The 23,890-nt window shown below is 33.3% G+C and overlaps 1 protein-coding gene and 1 long non-coding RNA gene across 3 annotated transcripts; both read right to left on the minus strand.

The window, feature by feature from the left end:
- Positions 1-1,563: 1,563 nt before the first annotated feature.
- On the minus strand, positions 1,564-2,717 carry LOC115888666. Of its 2 annotated transcripts, XR_004051292.1 has the most exons (4): positions 2,435-2,701; positions 2,075-2,334; positions 1,857-1,993; positions 1,564-1,797 (listed from the first exon to the last, which is right to left on the minus strand). It is a non-coding gene; the product is annotated as an uncharacterized LOC115888666 (long non-coding RNA). The 2 variants fall into 2 exon arrangements; XR_004051291.1 differs by having other exon boundaries at positions 1,857-2,334; positions 2,435-2,717.
- Positions 2,718-3,134: 417 nt separating this feature from the next.
- On the minus strand, positions 3,135-22,236 carry LOC115888703 (anoctamin-4). Its single transcript, XM_030908498.1, has 22 exons — positions 22,139-22,236; positions 18,540-18,811; positions 16,266-16,436; positions 16,022-16,156; positions 14,785-14,961; positions 14,181-14,326; positions 13,850-13,949; positions 13,681-13,788; positions 12,283-12,488; positions 11,655-11,917; positions 9,348-9,469; positions 9,125-9,289; positions 7,540-7,683; positions 7,249-7,418; positions 6,965-7,104; positions 6,664-6,869; positions 6,496-6,601; positions 4,828-4,905; positions 4,511-4,608; positions 4,130-4,189; positions 3,924-4,071; positions 3,135-3,314 (listed from the first exon to the last, which is right to left on the minus strand). Exons 1-22 carry the CDS (start codon positions 22,212-22,214, stop codon positions 3,199-3,201), a joined length of 3,207 nt encoding a protein of 1,068 aa, XP_030764358.1. The 5' UTR covers positions 22,215-22,236; the 3' UTR covers positions 3,135-3,198.
- Between the last annotated feature and the right edge of the window lie 1,654 nt (positions 22,237-23,890).

Genomic DNA, 23,890 nt, shown 5'->3' on the forward strand with positions numbered 1-23,890 from the left:
ATTTATTTTAATACAGTACAACCGTATAAAAAAGAAAATATATCTATTTATAGCAACACAAAGCATAAAAAAGCAAACAGAAAGAAACCGAAAGTTTAACAAAATAAAGGTGGCTTTGACTTTTATTGTTGATTTTGCGCTTCTACCGGCCGCCTTTAGATGGCCGAATTTATCGAAAAATATCAGGAAATTAGTAGGAAAATGGCCGAGCTTACCCTCTCTAGGAGTCCAGCTATGCAATACACGTTTTCCGAGCATAATATATAAAGAAAACGCACTTTTCACTCCCAAATAACAAAAATTCTGGAGACGCAACCGACATAGATGTTACATCCTCAACGGCCCGTCCAGAAATGACGTAGATCAACCGAAACGACCAATAATATTGAGTTTTGGCGCTCGGTTCATAATTTTTGGCGCTAGAGGGAGCGCCAACGCGCGTTTTTCTTTTGTTTTACCGATGAAAAATTATGTAATTTTTTTACCTAAATTTCAAGTTTAAATGAAAATTTAGCAATATAACAATACCTTGGAGACTAGACTACTACCAGGGAAATGTAGCTACATGTTTTCCGAATAAAATGACACCAAACAATAAAGAAATAAAGCAAAATTCACAAAGATATCGCATTTTAATTACCCCAATGTCCGTAATTGTTAATATCGCAAAAAATAGATTTTTATGTTAAAAAAGGTTTTGAACCTTTAAAATACTTAAGGAATTATAGATTAACATTAAATATAGTTAACTAGGCAGTTTGAAACCTATCAGACACATATAAATTAGAAAAAAATTCAAAAATATGATGGCGGTTCGGTAGCCTTCAGAATATTCAATTAATATAACTTTGTTGTTCGATATTTTCCTTACTAATGTAATATTTAGTTAAATAGAGCCTTATTACATCTATAAATCATAAAACAAGATAGTATTACACCAATATAAAACTTCTACAAGACATTTTGTTCGTCAATGCAATGGACAAGATTTCTTGCTTTTATTTTATGAATTATGCACTAAAATCAATAAGAAGTCTCATTTGACATGATTCTGTGCTATACTAATTATGTTTTTGTAGTTTTTTAGCAATTTCCAACCCTCAAAACAACCCAGGACTAAACAATCATTTTGCATCTTCGAGATATATTTTGGTTCATTGTAACATCTTTATTTATAACTTGTGCACACCTTATAACACATAAATCTCATATTATATATTTTCCACACAATTAACAGTGAATATTAAGTAAATACAGTATTTTAGAACTTCTAAATAAGATAAATTAAGAAATTCTAATATACAGATTGAAATGAAAAGTAATAGCTGAGATATTTCAACTAAATTCAAAGTAATCAATGTAATAATCGAGATTAATGCGTTAAAATCTTGTCAAATAACGTTCTAGTAAGACTCTAGACTATATTATTATATATCATGTAGTCATTAACTTATTTTTTCCTTTCAACTACAAGTTTTACCATTTTTGATAAACATTCATTATCTGGGAGATTTTTTTGCTTTTACCATACAAATTCTGCACTCAAATAAATAAAACAAGATCTCTCACATGATTTTTTATCATTAATTATATCACTGTACACTTTAAACAGATTTTAAGTCCAAAACTGACTCGCCCTGTATAATTCAAGTATAATATGGCCTATATTAGTACGTAGTCTTGAAGGAGGCCCCATTCCTGGTGGAAAGCTTCAATAATTTAGTATTTCTCTTGGAATGGCAATTTTATGACACATCTAATGATCAAAAGAAATCCACAACAACCATACAAATAAACCTAAAACTTTAGTGTAAAAATATGTTTGTATCACCCATGTATATCTACAAAAATATTACTTAAAATATGTTTTTCTAAACAGTGGATCACTCTGTATACATTTTTCACATTACCCTGACTTTTCATATAAAATAAAGGATATTGCAAGCTGTTTTTAGATCAGTTTCTTTCCACAATATACTCTGTTTTATTGTAACTGGAAAAAATAAAGAAAATTGTAACATGGTACTCTATTTCTTCTGATAAAAAAATATTCAACAACGCTATCTAAAATTACTTAATTTTATTATTTAGTTCCTATTTAGTGTAGTTCTTTATAACTATTTCTGTTATTTTCTTTCTCGAACCATAGGTATATCTTTAAACAGAGCTGGTCAAGTAAAGCTTATCATCTTCCCATTCATCTTCCAATTTTCTCCATTGGTATTTGGGAAGGATATCTTCAAGTTGGTGGTGAAAATTATCAACATCGTGCCTTGCTAACAAGTTATCTGTTCAAGTATCGTAGGTCTCTAAACACAAGGCTATTGCTCGTACCTAAAAATACAGACTCAGTAAAATGTACGTACCAATATTTCCTTAAAGAAAACAATTTTGAAGGATAAATTTTAGTAGATTTAACAAGTAAAATACCTACCTTGCAGCTCAAGTCTTGTTATTACAGAGGTTTCGTTGCCCATTTTACAGTCTGTTTAATAAAAATAATAAAAAAACTATTTGAGATCACATCTAATATCAAGTTTATCAGTTAGTTATAAATAATACTGACTATACGTTTCTTACAAGTCATCTGTATACTCTCTGAATTCAATTTGTACAACTCCTAAAATATTCTATAAAGCTTTTATGAGAAATTATTTAAAAATATGTCTTTTGTAAAGATTTTAGATAACTGAAAATTCAAATATCGACCACAGATTAGTATAAGAACAGAAAATTGACAGCGATATAGACAGAACATTAGAACTACTACAACCACAGAAGCATATAGGGTTGTACAAAAAATCTTAGAAAGTGCATTTTTATACTTTTTACCCTTTTTTACACTTAGATATATTTTTTTTAAATTTAATTACAAATCTATATGAAATACTATTTGAAATAATGATTATTATTAATAATCTATCATTACCCAATTATTATTTTCCCTATCTCTGACTAGATACAAAAAAATCGAAGATTCTGTCAACTCAAAATTGATAATACGAGGGTATCTCAGAAAGTAAAGTGACTTATATAATTTCAAATGCCCATTAACTATATAAAAAGCTTAGTTTCTTTATTATTCAGTGTAGGTACTGTATTTCTTCGTAAAGATAACATTTTAAAAGGTTTACTTTCAATATTTTTTATTAACGTCACTTTTACAATTATATTGTTAATAAAATAATTAATAGTATATTAAGAGCATTCCCACACTGTCGAACTGGGAGTCTTTTTCCTGCTTATTACTTCCACGTGGGCATCTAAACCGTCTGAAAGTCTGCTTAGTCTTCTGGCCCATGAACCTCTGATACCTGCAATGGTAAAACAAAGAATATAAATTAGGTATACAAAGACTGTTAATTTTGAAACATACTGTATGTTCCGGAAAATTAATAAACACCCTTAAATTTGATCTAAGATCGTATTTTAAATATAAATGTTATAGGGAGGGTTTGATACACGTTTTAAAATTGTTATAGAGTATACAGGGCGCTTCAAAAAAGTTTGGCGAATATAACATATTTTTTTTAATTGCAGCATATTGTGCAGATAAAAATAAAATTAAATCCGAAAGAAACTTCTACATCCTGTATCTCCGAAACTAAGCATTTTGGACATACATTTATACAAACTTTTAAACATATTTTTATGTGCAGAATCAGTTCTGAACCACCCTGTATAATGTTATTAATTAACAGATTTTCTGATATTTGAATTTGATTAAACAAATGTTAGATTTCAGTGTGGTAAAAAATTGACAGTAAAAAGAAAGTATGGTAAAAAATTGACAGTAATACCATTGTTTAACTGTCTATCTGACGTAAACGATCTCTTTCCTCTATGGTTGTCGTGTGTGAAAGAGAACGTACGATAATATATTATGACGTCACGGTCAAAGACCGTTGAAAAACTATACCTACCTATTTTACTTTCGTTATTTTTATAAGAAATATCGTGTTCTCTGATTGTATTCAATACGTCATCATAGTCGTATTCCGTCTTTTTTAATCCATGTTCATATTTCGCTTCTTTGGCTAGCAGAGCTTCCCTTTGCATTTGAGTTTTTAACTAAAACATATAAGAATACATAAAAAATTGCGTTGAAACTTTTTTGTATGAATTTTACCTCTGAAGGCACATCTGGAATGACGTATTGCATGATTCCAACCAGAGCAAATACAACGTGCTAAAAATAATAATAATAAAGTACCTAATGTAATAATACTAACACTCGATAAAAAAAATGGCTTCAAAGAAGGCTGGGCGAATGACAATCAATGTAAATTTAAAGAAGGTTTGTAATTTATTTTTATGTCGAGTAAAAATGATTTTTAAATGGTTGTAGTAAATCTTTCCATAATTACAGTGTTAATTTTTGACAAGTTTTATGTCACAGAGATTGACCTCGCCAAAATTATCATCGATTGCCATTTTCCAGCCGTCTTTGACGCTGTTTTTTTTTTCGATCGTACGGTACTATATACTTATTTTTTATATGAAATCATACCTCAAAAATGACTACAAAAGCTAGTCTTGCTGCAAACACATGCCAGTACTGTGGACTCAGTCCATAAGGATTAGTTTCATTTGGCCCGTTTCTGTAGCCTGAAATTGAACAATTTTATTGCGATTAAACTCACATACGTTAATTAAACGTACACAGGGTGTCCCACGTAACAATGCACACTACAGGAATCTTGAAAGCATCGAAAAAAATAAAAAAGAAATTTGAACTTTCTGATCTGAAATTTAAGAATCTGGTTTACGAGATACACCCTGTAATGTGCATTGTTATATGAGACACTGTGTATATCAAAAAATTACCTCTATATTGGCAAGTATCTGGTGTCATTTCGTTGTCGTCAGCTCCCATGTTTTCGTGGTAATCGGAAGTATTAAAAACTGTAAACAATTTAATGATTAACAATAATTTACTTCTAGATTAGAAAAAGATTCTAGAAAGAACGCCGCATTGACTTAAAATATAAAAAAAAATGTCAAATAAAACTTTTAGAATTGTGTATGTGTATATATGCATTTATATTTTTGTGACATTATTATTTATGTGTATTTTAAATCCTATCGTGGGAAATTTGTGTAAAGAATATTGACTCGATTTTTAGTGAAATTGCAATGTACTGATTTCTTTCGAAAATCGACAACTATGAAACTATAATCCCTTCCCCGACACAAACGGTACATTGTGAAACAGGAAATTGTAGAGAGAAACGAGCCCTATAACATAGGATACAACATTTTAATGAACAGTGCTTTCCATAAAATCAATAAAATGAAAAATATACGAAATAATATACATGTACTGATTTCTTTCGAAAATCGACAACTATGAAACTATGATCCCTTCCCGGACACAAACGGTACATTGTGAAACAGGAAATTGTAGAGAGAAACAAGCCCTATAACATAGGATACAACATTTTAATGTACAGTGCTTTCCATAGAATCAATAAATTGAAAAATATATGAAATAATATACATGTACCGATTTCTTACGAAAATCGACAACTATGAAACTATGATCCCTTCCCCGAAACAAACGGTACATCGTGAGACAGGAAATTGTAGAGAGAAACAAGCCCTATAACATAGGATACAACATTTTAATGTACAGTGCTTTCCATAGAATCAATAAAATGAAAAATATATGAAATAATATACATGTACTGATTTCTTACGAAAATCGACAACTATGAAACTATGATCCCTTCCCCGAAACAAAGGGTACATCGTGAGACAGGAAATTGTAGAGAGAAACAAGCCCTATAACATAGGATACAACATTTTAATGAACAGTGCTTCCCATAAAATCAATAAAATGAAAAATATACGAAATAATATACATGTACTGATTTCTTTCGAAAATCGACAACTATGAAACTATGATTCCTTCCCGGACACAAACGGTACATTGTGAAACAGGAAATTGTAGAGAGAAACAAGCCCTATAACATATGATACAACATTTTAATGAACAGTGCTTTCCATAAAATCAATAAAATAAAAAATATACGAAATAATATACATGTACTGATTTCTTTCGAAAAACGACAACTATGAAACTATGATCCCTTCCCTGACACAAACGGTACATTGTGAGACAGGAAATTGTAGAGAGAAACAAGCCCTATAACATAGGATACAACATTTTAATGAACAGTGCTTTCCATAAAATGTACATGTACTGATTTCTTTCGAAAAAGGACAACTATGAAACTATGATCCCTTGTGCCCATTATGGCACTAGACTACCTGTTTAAAAATGTAAGGATAGGTTTCATTTTAACAGAATTTATATTTATTTTCTTTTAACTCAACGTACAAATACCTTGTAAGAAACCAATTAAATTTGGGAGCGTCCGAAGGCGCGTCTTAAAAAAATCGACGCAATATTGTTAGATATTGACCTCCTTACAATAAAGACCACGAATCGCCACTGGTCCTGAAGAACATATGCAATATTATCTGAAATACCTGATAATGAAGAGTCAATATATCCTACTAAATCTTCTGTTCGAGAATATTTATACTTGTACACCATCCTTGGAATAAAGTCACTAGTGTAAGCTATCACAAACGCCTAAAAATGATTAAAACATCATAATTTTTCAATTTTACTGCATAATTAAGGAAAAAAGTTACATTAGACACCACCGCAGCATAAGTTATGGCTCTGAGAATCCCATACCACGCGCCGATGTCTTCCACGCGTTCCGCCAGAGGGCGTCTGGCTTGAGTCACCATCTTGTAAGCGTCTAAGCGTATCTCAGCTATATTATTTAATAAGGCACATAGAGGAGCTAAAGGGAACGCAGCGACGAACAGCGTTACGAAGCCATATTGGAGTACTGCAAACAGTAATATATTTAGATCAGAGATATATAGAGATAGAGATAGGTCGAATGAGCTTTCTACTACCTCTGTATCTGTGGTAGGTACTTACTCATCTCTAAGTATTCATCAAAAAGAGCTAGCCTTCCTGGATCCTGTAAATGATAGTCTTCTTCCCATCTGGTGTGTTTCCTAGACAGATCTTTGGTGTTTGATCTGTGCGATCTGTATCTCCACCAATTATAAAATTTCCTTAAATATATTTCATATTATATTTTTAGTCAGCATTTTTTTTAGTCTACAAAGTGTTTTAAAGGCTTTTCTCATCTACATATACATATGCGTCTGACTTACACGTGAGACTAGCCTTAAAACCAGTTATAATTGATCACTTACGGGTTAAAAATCTCCACAAAATTGTTAAAAATCTGTTTACCGATCATGATGATCGATAGTTGAATACACAATTCGCTCAGGCAACCAGCCGGATCACAGATATCACCTTTCACACGAAAAAATTCGGATTTTCTACTTATTATATCTCCGGGATAGTCAAAAAAGCGACCCTGTAAATTTCAAAGGCTTAAATAGCTTGAAAAACACATATCTACCATGTGATCCAATAAAAAAATGTCCCAGTAAGCACTCTAACATTCTTATACGACAAAGATGTATGACAAAACTTACCTTAAAAAATGCGATGTATATCAAAGATGAGTAAAAATTCATGAACTCGAAAAGGAATATTTTAAAAGTGTAGGAATCTTCGTATTCTGTATGTGTTCGGGGATTTTCCAAATTTGTTAAATAAATTGCTAAACGGTGATAAACCTAAAATTAGAAATTCAATTTTATTTAAAAAGAAAAAAAAAGAAAAATTATTATTTTTTTAATTTAAAAAATTTGCATTAAATTTTAGGTTTATATCGAAATTAAATTTTGGGAGCATATGTAAATTAATTGAAAGCATTTTATAAAAATATATAGAGTTCTACAGGGTGTCCCAAAAAAAGTTACGCATGAAAGTTGGGGTTTTTGTAATGGAACAAATATATCTCTATATATTAATTGATTTTCAATTTCATGTTAAACCAAATTAAAATTTGACCCAAAAAGTTATAGAGGGTGAGACAAAATTAATGTTGAATATTAGTTACTTCTAAAAACAAGCCAGGTACTCCTTCATTTTTAAATGGAACACCCAGTATATTATTTCGGTATTCAATGGCGAATTCAAATATCTTCAAAATGCTATTAAGGTTGCCTACCCTTCAAACAAAGATTTTTCAAAATATATTCATTTTTATGATTTTGCGTCAGTAGATATTTTCTATTTGATAATATCTAGATGGCTGTGATATACCTTTTGTTAATTTAACAAAAAATAAAAGATGTAAAGTAAAATAATCAACGGTAATAAAAATATACAGGTTTAAAACATATTTTAATTAGTTAACAAATAATAATGATCTATTGACATTAAAATCATTAAAATTAAAATAACCAGAAAAATTATTGTTTGAAGGGTAGGCAACTAATAGTAATTTGAAGAGACATAAATTCCTCATTGAATATCGGAATAATATACTGTTGTTTATAATAAAAGAGTAACTTGCTTGTAAAGGTTACCAATATTCTGTATTAATTTTGTCTCACTCTGTATAATTTTTTGGGTTGTGAATTGAAATTTTAACTTGATTTTAGTTATTTTAACTACATATTAGGCTATATCGGGTAAGTTCCAATTTATGTAGCTTTTATTAAAATTTAAAAAATGTTCTTCATTTTAAGAAAATGCTAATTATGTCAAAAACCTTACATTTTAGTTATATACTTCTCTAATAAAACTCACCTTTATTTTTCTCCTAGAATCCGCAAATCAATTAATATATAGAGTGTTCGATTACAAAAAATACAACTTTGATGTGTAACATTTTTTGAGGACACCCTGTAGAACTCTCTATATTTTTGAAAAATGCACTAAATTAACTGACATATGCTCACAAAATTTCATTTCAATATAAACTGTCCTTCTCCTTGGAGCGTCCGCGTCGTAAGAGGCGCCACCCTGTACAATTTACTTTTACGATATTTGTAAAAAACGGCCAGAATATGCTAAAGTTCACTACACTTCACTTTTGTATGTCTGTAATGAGTATAGTCTGTCCGGCGAAAGTATACTTGACAGTGACAGTTCTGTCTGTCACTTTAATTCACAGATAACTTCGACTCGAAACCTTCCCTGACTCGCTGGACGAATTTTAGTACTTACCCTTGTGAGCGACATGATAAAAATAAGATTAATAAGTGCAGCTGTTACGGATGTCACAATTTTCGCATGATTTCTTAAGAAAAACCTCTCGCTACCATAAATTATCGTTACTAAAGACAGTCGGTATATTATAGTACCCAGTACTGCACACAGCACTATAAATAACTGAAATTTTTTGGTTAGATATAGTCAAAATAATCCAAACAAAAGTTGATTTTCTTACCATAAAGAAAACTGCACTGCCTGTGACAGCAAATCTGAAAATTTTTGATCTTAGAGGAAGATAGGGTTCCTTTTCTCGTGTTACGGGGTTTGTACGAAAAGTTTTCACACTAGTTTCAAATTCTGAAACAAAAGGAATATACAATAAATGCAAATTTAATAATAGAAACATCAACGTCCGATTAGACTGTAAAACCTATCATACATAATTTATTTTTGATTTAACCTCAGAATAGAAACAATCCCCAGATTAAATTGAAGCTAAATCTTACGCTGTAGGTACTGTTCGGGTCGCTCTCAGGGGGTGTGTGGCCGAAGGAAATATATATTATACTTCAGAAATCTGCCTAAAGCTTAGTCCGATCCTGTCGTGTTAAGCCACACCCAAAATTCCCAACACACGTGCTTTGATTAAGGCTTGATTAAGGATTGCAGAGCTTCAGCATTTGCCATAAAATAGTGAGTAATTTGTTACAAAACTATATAAATTATATATCATTGTAATCACAAAACTTCAGTCTATTTTCGTATTGTAACGGAATTTTAAATTAGGTCTTTATTTTCGAGAAAATTTAGTCCAAACATAAAAAATATTTTATTGATGTTTGACCATCAAAATCTCAAAAATCAAGAAGTTGTCTAAAAATGTGCTACAATACGAATATAGTAAAATCCTTTATCTTTAATTTCCTTCTTCATTTGTGTAAAAATACCTAGCCAGTTTTACACAAAACGATAAATGCCGAACGCTTATTTTGCTACTTTTTCGGACCAGTGAAATGAACTCTTAAGGTTAGTTCAAAGGTAGGGAATGCAATCCCGCAAATGCTGGATCCCGCAAATGTGGGATCCCTCTGTGATTCCGCGGGATCAGATTTGCGGGATTTACCGTGCGGGATCTGCGGAATCGACACAAGGGGATTCCCCTTACGGCTTGGCCATTAAAAATAAGTGAAACAAACAGGTTAGTTATTAGATTTCTTTCTGGCGTGCGTAAGTGAAGAAAAGCGTTTAACTAGTACTTGTGGACAATTTCGTCAAATAAACTGCCGGACATAATTATCGGGACAAGCCAAATTTTAGGGTAAATTTAAAGTTGAATATCTTTTGAACTAAAAAAGATTTTGGGATGCGGTTTGGACCAAGTTTTAGATGCATCTATTGTGATTACTATGTGATTCTCGAAAATATATTTAGCGAATCGTATACAGGGTGTTTTATAAGAGTGTGAAAATTTGGTAAAGAATCTTTTTTACCGCAAATTTACAGTTTTTAAAAAATCGAAATTTTTACCAAGTACGACTAATCTGTATTGAAATTAGAAAAAACAATTTTATCGGTTTTTTATTTTTTTTTTGTTTTAAGGAAAATACGACGTTTTTTCGAAAAATGTGCATTTTTAGTCATACGATGGTCCTAAATGGTACAAAAAGCTTTGTACATTCTGCATATGCCAAAAGATTATTGATATAGAGTGTATCTAAATGCAGATAACTAACACAAATTGAAAAAAAACCTTCAACATCAGAATAATATTTTTATTTATAAAATAAGTAGATAAATTATAATAAAATTTAAGTTTATTTAATATTAAATATATTTTTTGAACACCTTGTACACATCGGTCCAAAGTTCTGTTCAGCTAGTTTAAGATACTCGCTATATCAGTATATTCTGGGCCTATGTTTGGCTATAAATGCAAATGTATGACTATAAATGCATATTTTTCGAAAAAACAAAAAATTAAAAAAACACCAAATTGTTTTTTCTAATTTCAATACAGATTAGTCGTACATAGTTAAAATTTCGATTTTTCAAAAATTGTAAATTTTCGGTAGAAAAAATTCTTAACCAAATTTGTACACTATTATAAAACTCTGTACACGAGAATTCGCTAAATATATTTTCGAAAACCACATAGCATCTTAATCACAATAGATGCGTCTAAAACCTGGTCCAAACCCCATCCCAAAATCGGAGAGAGAAAAGAATAGCATTTATTGTTTACAATCCCGCAATTTTGCGGATCCGCGGGATTGATTGCTTTAATCCCGCGGGTTTGCGGGATTGAGATTTTTGGTGCGGGATTGCATTCCCTATTCAAAGGTATAATATTAGGTATAAAGCTTCATACAGAACCACGAAATTAGTGGTTTCAATTAGCTTGGAGTTTATTCCTCTAATTTCCATGTAAGCATTGAAAACGTCAAAATTATTGGTACTAACTTTCAATTAGTAAGAAAAGTTAACAAATTTATAACTTTTTCCACTAATTATACTTCTAAATTTACGACTAATTTACTCTAACCTGGTCTAGGTTCTTCATCCTGCTCTGTTCCTTGTAGGTCCCACTCCCACTGGATGACATTCTGTTTCCTTCTCCACATTTCCAGAAAAACCGTAGCCCACAAACTCATGAAAATTGCAAAAAACACCGTTGCCGGATTGTCAAACAAGTAGGTGAGTTTGGCGAATTTACAGCTGTCAACCAGCCTGGTGTAACTACACGCTTTGTCGCACAACGGGCAAAGGGTTATATTCCCAGGACCCTTAGGATCACATATTTCTTTCCTAAAAATTGTTATTTATTAAGGTAAATAGGTTTTATATTCTATACTAAACATATACTGGATATGGAATATATAAATATGTAGAATAAGAACATAGACACACATATGTATTACTTACAAGTTCAATTTTATATTTGAGTGTCTTCAAAGGACAGGACAAGCGTGTAAAAACTCCAAAAACACGAAATGTGCTAAAACATTATTACGTGCATTTAGACAAAATACAGCTCCATACACGTATACAGTGATGCAGACTTTTTGTGTGACACTGTATATAAAACTGTATTAATATACTCCTTTCTTAATCTTTTTATTCAAAGATACAATTAAACATAAAGCATGAGCAATTATACAGAAAACGCTTACGTGGGTATATTGTCATCACTATCCATGGTGAATACCCCGTATAAAAAACACAGTGTCCCAACGATAGCTGGAGATATCAACATTTTCGTATAAAACCCCAACCAGCAAAAATAAAGTGCAATTTTGTCTCCGAAATATTTTCTTACTAGATTTAGGGGTTGCCTTTTCAGCATTTTTGAAAATCTAGCCCATTCAACATACAGCAACTAAAAATTAATGATACGATAATAATATGAGATGGATAATAATCTGTCTATACTAATATATAGAATTCTTAAGTGACTGACTCACTGATTAATCACGATCCTGCTCAAACCACTCAACGTAAGAAGCTCAATTTTGGCATACAGGTTGATTCTAGGGGGGTAGAGGTTCGATAAGAAGGGATTTTTCGAAATTCCAGTTCCAAGAGGGTGAAACCACCCCTCAAATATTACAATATTTTCTATTTAAAAAACGGTAAAGTTTCCGGAAAAACGCTTAAACACGTATATTTTATTTTGCTTTATACATATTTTAAGATTTTTTAAAAATGTATACAGGGTGTTTCGAAAAATCTGGTCATTGATTAATCACGATCCTGCTTAAAGAGCTTGACGTAAAAAGCTGATTTTTGGAAAACAGATTGACTTTAGGGTGTAGAGGTTCGATAAGAAGGGATTTTTCGAAACTCGAATTCTAAGGGGGTGAAACTATCCCTCAAATTTAAAATATTTTTTATTTAAAAACCGGTGAGTTTTTCGGAAAAACTCTTAAACACGTGTATTTTATTTTGTTGTTTTACATATTTTAAGATTTTTTATAAATTTATACAGGGTATTTCATAAAATGTGATCATTGAATAATCACGATTCTGCTTAAACTGCTTGACGTTTAAAGCTGATTTTTGGCAAACGGATTGACTGTGGGGTGTAGAGGTTCGATAAGGAGGGGTTTCTCGAATCTCAAATTCCAAGAGGGTGAAAACGCCCCTCAAATATTACAATATTTGTTATTTAAAAAACGGTTAGTCGTTCGGGAAAACGCTTGGACAAGCATAATTTATTAGTTTTTTTACATATTTTCAAATTTTTAAAAAGTCATACAGGGTGTTCCAAAAAGTTGGGTAATTTCTTAACCACTATTCTGCTTAAACTGCTTGACGTAAAAAGCTTATTTTTGGCAAACGGATTTTTCGAAAGTCAAATTCCAACGAGATGAAACTACCCCTCAAATATTACCAAGTTATATAATAATATCGCCATATTGTTTTTTCTCATGCTGACATAAATGTGAGAAAACTTTATCCAGTTTATATGTTCATGGAAATTCTTGCTTTACTTTATCATCACCATTACAAATGATTAATTCGACGCGAACGAAGTCGCTGGTACACGCTAGTAATTGATAAACACTTACTCTTCTATCTAACAGTGTTCCATCTGATTCACCTCGATCCCATCTTCCTTCGTGTAAAGGAAAACACGCTATAAAGGTGTTGTTATTCAAAAGTCTTCTTATTCCAACCTACAAGAACATCTCAAGTCAATATTAACATATTTTTATTTACTATAGGATAGCTACATGCCTTATCCGTATCATCAAATTTAACTCTGAGCAATATTTGCATAACAATCAAACTTCTCTGAGCACTTGAGTAACTAGTTGTTCGATCCTTGACTACAAATCTAAAATTAGAAGATTTTAAATTATTCTGTGAATTCAGTTAAACGTATATATCAGAATTCGTAGAAAATTTTATGTAGATTCAGAATATATACACCTTTGGAGGCTTATAATCTTTGATTTGGAAGAAAATTAATTTTTTGAATCCTTGTTTTCGAGCTATTTTTGATAATGGTTAAAAAACTTCCCCTACAATTAATATTTCTTACTCTACGTATTTTAAATCAACCTACTGCTCTTCTCTGTCTCCCCCATCTGTAGCATCATAAAATGACGGTTCTTTTGGTATCAAATCGTGATTGTACTCGTATATATCACGCCATTTCTTTTGCCAACTTTGCCACAAAGATATGCCTTTGACCTGATCCTTCTTATCGTCCTGTATATTAAATAAAACGATTAAAAATTTATTTATGTCCCAGAATCGTTTTTACAAGAAGAAAAACTCTTGGGACAACATGTATATATATTACGGCTAAAATGGATACTTTTTACAAACAACACAACCAACAAGTTAAATGAGAAACTCGACACAAGTTGTTTTTAAAAAATGTTTTATTTAATAAAAACCGAAGTTAACAGCTCTAAGATCTACAATGGACTCAAACTAATGTACTGTTTGAGTCATATTTATAAGTTTACATTGGTTACAAAGCAAGTACATTTTGATGTGTACTAAACCTAATGTACAGGATGTAACTAACACCGCAAACTAATCCCTAACCCACAAAATAACAGCCCTTTTTGCAAAATACCTGGCTAGTTTGAAAACTAGTTTGAAAACTAGCCAAGTATCCATTTTAGCCCTAGCATATTTTTGAACGATGTCTATCTTACCCAAGCCTTGACAGATATAGTAATGAATCTTTTGACAGGCAGCTTCATTCCCATTAATGCTGCGTAGCGAGTTTTTGTCTTCCAGGGTAGATGTATTTTTAAAAACCATGTTTTACCGTCAAAAGATAGATCTTTGTGTTCTAACTCCAGTTCCAATCCTTCTTTAACAAGATTTTCCTAAAATGCAATCATGTATCATGATCTCATGACCGATAGACGTGGAAGTTAGGCATCGGACAACATCGCAAGACGTTCTAAACCGATATACAGGGTGTCCCAGAAATAAGTGCAAGTATTTTAAGGGGTGTATAAATTAGGCAAAGAAAACAAAGTCCTCCTACACTGGGTGCCTGCTCACCAAGGGATAGAAGGCAATGAAAAAGCAAATAATCTAGCTAGGAAAGGAGCGAACACTCCACTAACTGGACCAGAACCGTTCTGCTTTCCAAGTGGTAACCAACTCAAGGCGGAACTCAAAAACTTGGAAGATTCCGTCCGCAACCTGGAGTGGGAATCTTGCAACGGTCTAAGACACTCGAAGAAGTTTCTGAGGGCTTATGATTAAGAAAAATCACAGATCTTCCTGGGTTTAAGTAAGAACAATCTTCGGATTGTCACGGGGTTTTTAACAGGACACTGTCTCCTCAATTAACACCTCAGTAGATTGAAACTAAGAAGAAACGGCGAATGCAGATTCTGTGGGGAAAATGAGGAAACACAGTACACCTCATCACTGAGTGCGCCGAGACGACAACCATTCGTGCCATGAACTTTGGTACGACTGATATTGGAGATGGAGAACTACCCTCTATAAAACCGTCCCAGATACTGGCTTTTGTCAAAGCCCTGGGACTGTATGATGAGTTATGATTCAAGAAAGGGGGACACAATGGATCTGTAAGGTCGAAGTGATTAACCCCCCTCCCACTCATTCTAAATTCTAAAAATTCTAAAGGGGTGGTAGATCTCGATAAAAGAAACATATTTTCTCTTTATCGTTTTTCAAATAAATTCAAAATAAGGTTAGTTATTTTACTTTGAAAATTTCCGAAAAAAAATGATTTTTTGCTAAAATTTTGAGAAAATTCCAAAATTGTTTTTCAAAAAATTCCGAATTTAAAAAAAAATTTAGCAAAAAATATCTCATAGGAGCGTTTCTGGGGTGAATACCAGTTAAAATACTTGCACTTATTTCTGGGACACCCTGTATATTATAAATTAACGAATCAAAAATCACCTGAAATATTTTTCTGTTGTCTCTCTTTCTTGCTTCTGCTTCAGTCATCACTCCCAGTTCTTCTTCTTCATAAACCAGAACCATATCAATTTTTCTTCTACCATCTCTAAAGAATAAACTATCTGGGTCCAAATTCTGAAAAAAAAAATGATTAATAAAAATATACAATTTCTTTAATATGTTTTCTAAAGGATTCACTCAAAATTTTAAGTTCCTAATTATTGAGAAACATGTTTTTGTGTACCTGTGTTTTCTCAGCAATGGGAGTAGGAGGTGATAGATCTGTGGTAAATGGTTCATCTACTGCGTCTTGTACTAAAGATGGTAGTGGTGTTCCTGGGAGGGTAGTGGTAGCGTCATCTCCCAATTGAGGCCCGAATGCGTCTTTTATTGATAAAAAACTTGTCAGTGCTGGCTGGAAGAACGAGGTTACAATTACCATCAAATTAAAGCAAAATATTTACATTTATAAAAAAAAAGTATACAGGGTGTTCTGAAATGTATTCCAGAAACTTCAGCAGCATATTCCGCAGATAAAAATAAGTAAAAAAGTTCGTATAAATGTCTGTCTTAACATATGCGTAGTTTCGGAGATACAGGTTGTAGAAGTTTCATTTTAATTTAGATTTTTCCAAATAATTTATGAAGTAACCTCAATATTTGGATGAAAATTGGTGTCTGGGAGTTTTTTTGACATGAGAAATTTGATTTTGATGTCAATAGGACTCGTATTTGAAGGGGGCGCCACCTACATGTGTTTTAACTGTTTTGAAAAGTAATAACTTTTCGTCCGTACCTGTATAATATTACTGAGTTGAAGAAATATACATTCCCGTGATTTTTACGCAAAAAATGTTTCTTGATAAAAATCGCTACCAGCAACCATTTCAAGATATTTAGAATGGATAAAAAATTGACAAAAAATAAATACGTTGAGTAGATAGTTATTTGAATGAAATAAAAAATTAGGGAACTTTATTTTTTAAATTATCATAATTTTTGAAAAGTTATTACAGTTTAAACCAATTAAAAAATATTATGTAGGTGGTGTCCTTTGCACGTAGAACTCATGTGGACATCAAAATGAAATTTCTCATGTCACAAACTCCCAGGCACCAATTTTCATACAAATATTCACGTTACTTCAGAACTTATTTGGAAAAAATCGAAATAAAAATGAAACTTCTACACCCTGTATCATGAATTTGTATTTTTCCAAGCTCTGGGACTGTATGTTGAGTTATAACTTAAGAAAGGGGGACACAATAGTCACATACAATCTCCCACACAATCTACAATTTCTAACTGTTTAGTACAGGCATGTATGAAAAAAAAACGTACCTATGTAATGAGCCTGGCATAGTAAAAACAACATTAGTGTAAGTGTATTACAATAACGTGTAAAAGTAAGCAAATTTAAACATTGTATCAAGTAAACTATACATGTATGACGTCAAACTCTGCTGTTTCGAGACCCTGAATGGATAAAAGTGATCTATTATGTATGAAATTATTTTTGTCTAGGAAAAGAGGTCAACACCAGAGTCAGTTTTATTTTTAACTCGAAATTTATACATTATTTTTATTGAGAAATGAGAAATTTCAGATTCAAAGAAGTATGAATTTCTTTTACATGTCATAATATAACGGGATCTTATTCCCATTTTGTTATGTTTTCCAATTTATAGTATGCAAACTCAAATGCAAACACCCAGATGCAGAAAAACGGAGAAATTTTTTATCAAATTTAAAGTGTTATATTTTTGTTATTTTTAGCCCTATTTTCATGAATTTTTTAGCAAGCTCTCTATTATTATATCAAACAAAACCAAACTTTAATTTGCAAACTACAGTACGTCTGTTTGTTCTGTAGCTACGGGGTATCCGTGAGAGGGGAAACGATATTCTCTCGATGTTTTTCGTAAAAATATAGACGACGCGTCCCATCAATAAAAATTCAACAAATTTGCAAGTAGCCAATAAATAGAGTGGGCGGAGCGATTTGCGGTGACGTACTCGTTAAGTTTTTTTTGTATAACGATACAGTCCTAGTTTTAATAAACCATTAATAACGATAACAGAATTAACGATATGAAAGAAAATATCTGTAATACTCAAGTATACAAACAGAAAAAAAAATGTAAAAATACCCTAATACTTTGCATTTTGCTTTGCCTCCCTTGGCTGCTATAACTGCCTGTATCGTCCTTTCATACTGTCATTGAGGCGGCATATATTATATTGCGTTATGCTTTTCCATTCTTCTTTAAGGACAAAGCGAAGTTTATTTAATGAAGCTGGTACCGCTTCGCGACCTCTAAAGCGTTTCCCAAACGTCGAACATGACGGGCAGTTCATAGTAGTATATAGTTCACAATAATCACCAAGAGAACCAACCTCTGTACAACCGTCTCAGATACTGGCTTTTGTCGAAGCCCTGAGACTGAATGATGAGTTATAACTCAAGAAAGAAGGACACAATAGTTACTATTACTTTTATATACTACAATTTACTTACTCTTTCTTGTTGCCATGAACCTCTTCTATAAGAATTGTTCTTCGGACTTTCCTCTATATCTTTGAGTCCCTGATCAAAACTAGGACTTCTATTTCTTCTCGAAATATTGATCAAAGACTTTGATCTGGTTTTGGTCGTTTCACCTATATCGGTGTTATTGAAACCATCATGGTTGCCTTGAAAGTGAGGAGTCAATCTTCTTTCTAACGGTTTGGATTCTAAAGGCAAGTTTACACTTTTGACGCTCTCGTTACTAGCGCGTCTCGATGAAGCTACCAAGGAGAATAATAAATTTTATAGCGTCATACTAAGCATAGAAGTAACATATCTGTGTCAACATACTTTAAAATGTACGTTATTAAGAAATATACCATACAATCGAGAAAAGAAAAACGGCGTCAAAGAAGCCTGGGAAATTACCATCGGTGGTAATTTTGTCGAGGTCAAGCCCTAGACGTCATTTACTTGGCCCGTACTTATATTTTAATGGTGCTTACTGACAGTTGGCCTTAAGTAGGTTGTAATTTATTTTTAAATTGATTTCTGAAATGAAAAGGCCGTCTTTGACACTGTTTTTTTTTCGTTCATACGATATATAGATATACTAAGGGCTGGCAAAGGTTAGTCTTGGGTCGAAATTTCCATATGTAAGAAGAGCACAATGGCGTTTATAATGTACTGAACAAAGAGGGAACAGTAAACACGTTGCCAAACGTATGAAATGAATCGAGAAACTGTGCACATTGCTAAGAGACGTGGAAGGGGATATAGCAGATTTGTCGCAGTTGACCGGTCGACCCAATCAGTACCTCTGTCAGTACTTAAAGTTCTAGGAAAAGGTGTACGTCATGCGTTCAGCTTCACGATTTAATTACGTCTCGTGATACTTTAGTTGTTTATTTATTAACGAGTCATAATTTTCCCTATGGCTTGAAAATTTTTAAGTGCAAGCTAGAAACACTTGCATTTTTGGTAAAAATAAGTGGAATTGAGTTAGTTTTCGACAGTGGTCGGGCTATTAGAACTCTGAATTCAAAAATCGATATCTCGAAATCTATTAGAAATAATTGATTGTAGTTTTTTTTCAAACACTTTCTTAATATTTCTGCTGTATTTTCTTCGTAGACAGTAAGTGAAAAATCTTCCCCTCTGCTGTGGAATCTCGTTATGAACGGACTGCTTGATAGTCTCAAATATATTGGTTTGTGCACTCTAACATGCAGACGATTTTGGTCGTAAGTAGTCAGAGGTAAGTTTAACACAACAGTAAAGGAGCGAATGCAAAGGGCCCTGAAGATTGTGGAATCATGGGTGACACGGGAGGGACTAAATATTAGTCCTACAAAGACCGTAATAATCCCCTTCACCAAACGAAGAATTTTGGAGGAACTATGACCTCTAAGACTCTGCGGTGATGAGATTCCTCTCTCGGGGAAGGTCAAGTATTCTCTAGGAATCATGCTGGATACCAAACTGACCTGGAACCGACATTTGGGAAATGTCACAAGGAGGGTGGTGACTACACTAGCGGTAGTCAGACGACTTCATGGAAAAATCTGGGGCCTCAGAGCACAGATGGTGCACTGGCTGTACACTGGAGTGGTGAGGCCTTCAGTAACATATGCATCCTTGGTATGGTGGCCTAAGGTAATGCAACAAACAACAATGCTCAGCCTTAGTAAGGTGCAAAGACTTGCTTGTCTGAGCATAACAGGGGCAATGAAATCAACGCCCACTGCATCAATGGAGGCGCTTCTGGACCTTCCGCCTCTTCACATAGTGATCCAGGCGGAGGCAAGAATGGGACTCTATCGACAACAAAGTGTCTTGTCTCTGGGAAATAGGACAGAAACAGGACACTTAAAGATGGGAGATTCTATCGGAGGATCTCTACTCCAAATGAGATCGGACCAAATGGCCTCTCTTTATCACTTCCACAAACCATTCGAGGTGAACAAAATGGATCAAGGAATGTGGATATGTATAACATTCCTTCAGGATGGACTAACCTGGTATACAGACGGGTCAAAGACCGCTGAAGGAACAGGAGCTGGAGTATTTGGGGAAAGACCAAGAGCAAGCTTATCCTGTTCCTTGGGTTCCACTCAACCGTATTCCAGGCAGAAATCTTCGCCATTCTACAAGAGAAAACAATAGAAGAGCTTATTCAGGTAGGCTCATCAATATATGCTCAGACAGTCAGGCGGCACTTGGGGCGCTTATGAACCCAAAGGTATCGTCGAGACTCGTCTGGGAATGCCTGGGTGAACTGGGAGCTCTGGCACGAAGGAACCGAATTAAATTATTCTGGGTGCCGGGCCACAGCGGCATCCAAGGCAACGAAAAAGCCGATGAGCTAGCTAGGCAGGGATCATCGGCATCCTATCTTGGTCCAGAGCCAGTACTGGGAATATCCAAGTGTATGGCCCGTAGTGCACTAAAACTCTGGATCAAGGAAAAGCACAATGTCCACTGGAGAAACAGACAGGGGCACAGGCACAGCAAGGCTTTTATCCAAGGACCTAGCTCTAAAACCGCAAAAGAACTGCTAATGCTTAGCAGGAATAAAGTGCGGATTATAACAGGCCTCTTGACAGGACAGTCAAGTGTTATCTGAACAAGCTAACCTGTATCAAGGAAGTCTTTGCTGCAGACTCTGCGATAAAGATCCTGAAACAGCGGAGCACATAATATGTCATTGCGAGGCTCTGGATCGCAAGCGACACTCTTTATTTGGGAAAGCTAGGCTAGAACCGGAGGAACTATGCTCCCATCCTATCAAGGACCTGCATAAACTAGTGCAGGGCACAGGGATAGGAGAATGGGTGCAGATATAGAAGGGGGACAAACACAATAGGCCTCACAGGTCGCAGTGTTTCCGGCAGAGGACGGCCCCTTGTTATGGAAAAAAAGTGAAAAATCTTTATCAATAAAAAAATGCTAGGCTGCGCACTTTTTTTGCTATGCTCTAAAAGTAAATAGATGGGTTGTTTACAATAATTTTTGAATGGAAAAAACAACCTTATCGAATTTTTCTTATGTAAACATATTGTAAAAGATCCTATCTTCAAAATAAAAAAAGAAGTTTCAATATCTAAAGTGTTTCTTGAGTTATGGCGTGTTGTGTTAAAAAGTTGAGTTTTTAAATTATCGCGATTACTGACATTTTCTCGTTATAAAAAAATTACACCCTAAATATATCCTTATAATGCCATTTCAGATGCTCAGAAACATTTCTAATGATTTGATATAGTTATCTTTTCGAAAAAAAGTCTTTTAAAAATAAGCGGTTTACGATCGTGATTTGACTTTACTTGATAGGGAAAGTCATACCGACAACGCCGCAACAGCACTCCGTCGCATTTCTCTCACTCCGACTTAATAAGATTCCTATTATATGCGATTTACTTCCACACATGTAAATACCGACCCAAGAGTAACAGTTGCCAGCACGGTATAAAAAACATCTTCTATGCCAATGGAATATATAAATAATATAATGGACGCCCACTGTTCTTGTTTTGTCTCTGATTTTGTCACGCTGGATTAGGTACTAACCGAGTGCCTACATATCTAAATACATTAACCAACGTACTTACCGCCAGATCTCGAATAGATCTCCGATTCTATAAACATCTGATTGCTGTCTTTCCCGTTGATATTGTTATAGTCCATCTTGCTAGGCTGCGCACTTTTTATTTTTAATGTCATGAAGGAACTCGATAGATTTCTTTTAGCATCAATATAAATTAATGTCGTAGGTAGTTTTAAAAATATTTATCAGTCAAGATCACAACCCTTAATAAACAGTAAACATAAGATATTTTGTAATTGTTGTTAATTGTTTTTGAGGAAAAATATTACTTTTTGTTAATATATTTTAAATTAATATAAACATGTTGACTGGAAAGCGAAAAGACACTGGAAATTGTATTTATTAGAAGTTAGTACACCAACATGACGTCTCATTGCTCTAATATCCATCGAGCTATAACAAAATATTAACTGATTCATCATTATTGATTACCTATACAGATCGGGACAGGCCAACTCTGCGGGTTGGATTTTAACGTGTAAGACAGTGATGTAGACAGCTTAATGACAAATCAAATGTATTATTAAGAGAAAAAAGTTGGGTGGGTATGGGTGGGTAATGCTAAGATAATAGATTTATACCGGATCGACAAGAGAAAGTCTTGGGCAGGGCCGCGTTAAGGTGATTTGGTACCCTAGGCACCATTTAGTTTGCCGCCCCCTTCAACTAATAAAGTTCAAGTAAATTTTGTTATTCAGCCTGCCGCCCTAGGCAGCTGCCTATCTTACCTAATGGATAAAGCGGCACTCACAAAACACATACACAAGAAGAAGTGCGAGCGCCTTGCTAAATATTGGAAAGTGAAATTGACGTTTAAATTTGACACTGTTGACAAGTCTACTGCTACTAGCGCCCCCAATTTCGCTTGTAGGAACTACGGACTAAATTGTCACGCATGGCGGGAAGTTTAAAAAAATAAAAAAATTTATTTCTTCATTTATTTTTAATTATGACATACACAAAAACACAAAAAATACACCATTTTTTAAAAATATGTTTAATATCAATATCAAATATACAACAGAAATTAATTTCACCACAATAAATTAATAAAATTAAAAGAATAATGTTACAAGTAGATCAAGAGACAAAATTAATTATAACAAAACTGAAAAAAATGGCGTCATAGATGGCTTAGAAATAAAAGATATATCATAATTTTGAAAGTAAAATTATATGGGAAATGTCTTCGATCATCATTTTTAAGCCAACTGGACGATTATTTCAAACATACAAGCTGAGTTCGTTCATAGTGCTCTGAGAAATCTAGATAAACAAAGAATAATAAATTAAAAGTATTCCAGGGGAAAAGAGAGGAAAAACCTGTATCGTCTCTGATATCTGTCAGGGTATTGTTGAAAGTGTCATCTTTTTGCTCGAAGTTTTCAGGTCGATCAAAAAGATGACATTTACAACAATACTTTGCTGTAACTTTCACAAATATCAGAGAGAGTACATACAGGTATTGCCTCTCTTTTCCTCTGGGATGCTTTATATCTGTTGTTCTTTGTTTATCTATATTTCTCAGAGCATAATGCCGAACACGACTACAGTATATAATAATTTCAATATCCGAAGTGGAAAGAAAAAAGATCACCTTTCTGTTTTGTACTATGGTCCCTTTCTTCCGATGGCTCATCTCGTTGATATTTAGGAAGGATAAATAGGAAGGAAAATATAAAATTCAATTTGATTTGATGATCCTTTTCTGTCACCTAAAATCAGGAGAACGACAATGAGCATGTTAAGATGAAAA

Source organism: Sitophilus oryzae, unplaced genomic scaffold (genome assembly GCF_002938485.1).
Source record: "Sitophilus oryzae breed Bouriz unplaced genomic scaffold, Soryzae_2.0 scaffold_806_pilon_pilon, whole genome shotgun sequence".
In the NCBI taxonomy this organism is placed as follows: Eukaryota; Metazoa; Arthropoda; class Insecta; order Coleoptera; family Curculionidae; genus Sitophilus; species Sitophilus oryzae.

What these genes read in the sequence shown, in the direction of transcription:
- LOC115888703 (XM_030908498.1), bottom strand. Translation starts at nt 22,214, where the DNA reads ATGGACTATAACAATATCAACGGGAAAGACAGCAATCAGATGTTTATA. An exon ending in ATGCTGCGGTGGTGTCTAAT is followed by an intron (nt 6,602 to 6,663) that starts GTAACTTTTTTC and finishes AATCATTTTTAG; the next exon opens with GCGTTTGTGATAGCTTACAC. An exon ending in TATTGACTCTTCATTATCAG is followed by an intron (nt 4,906 to 6,495) that starts GTATTTCAGATA and finishes AATTGTTTACAG; the next exon opens with TTTTTAATACTTCCGATTAC.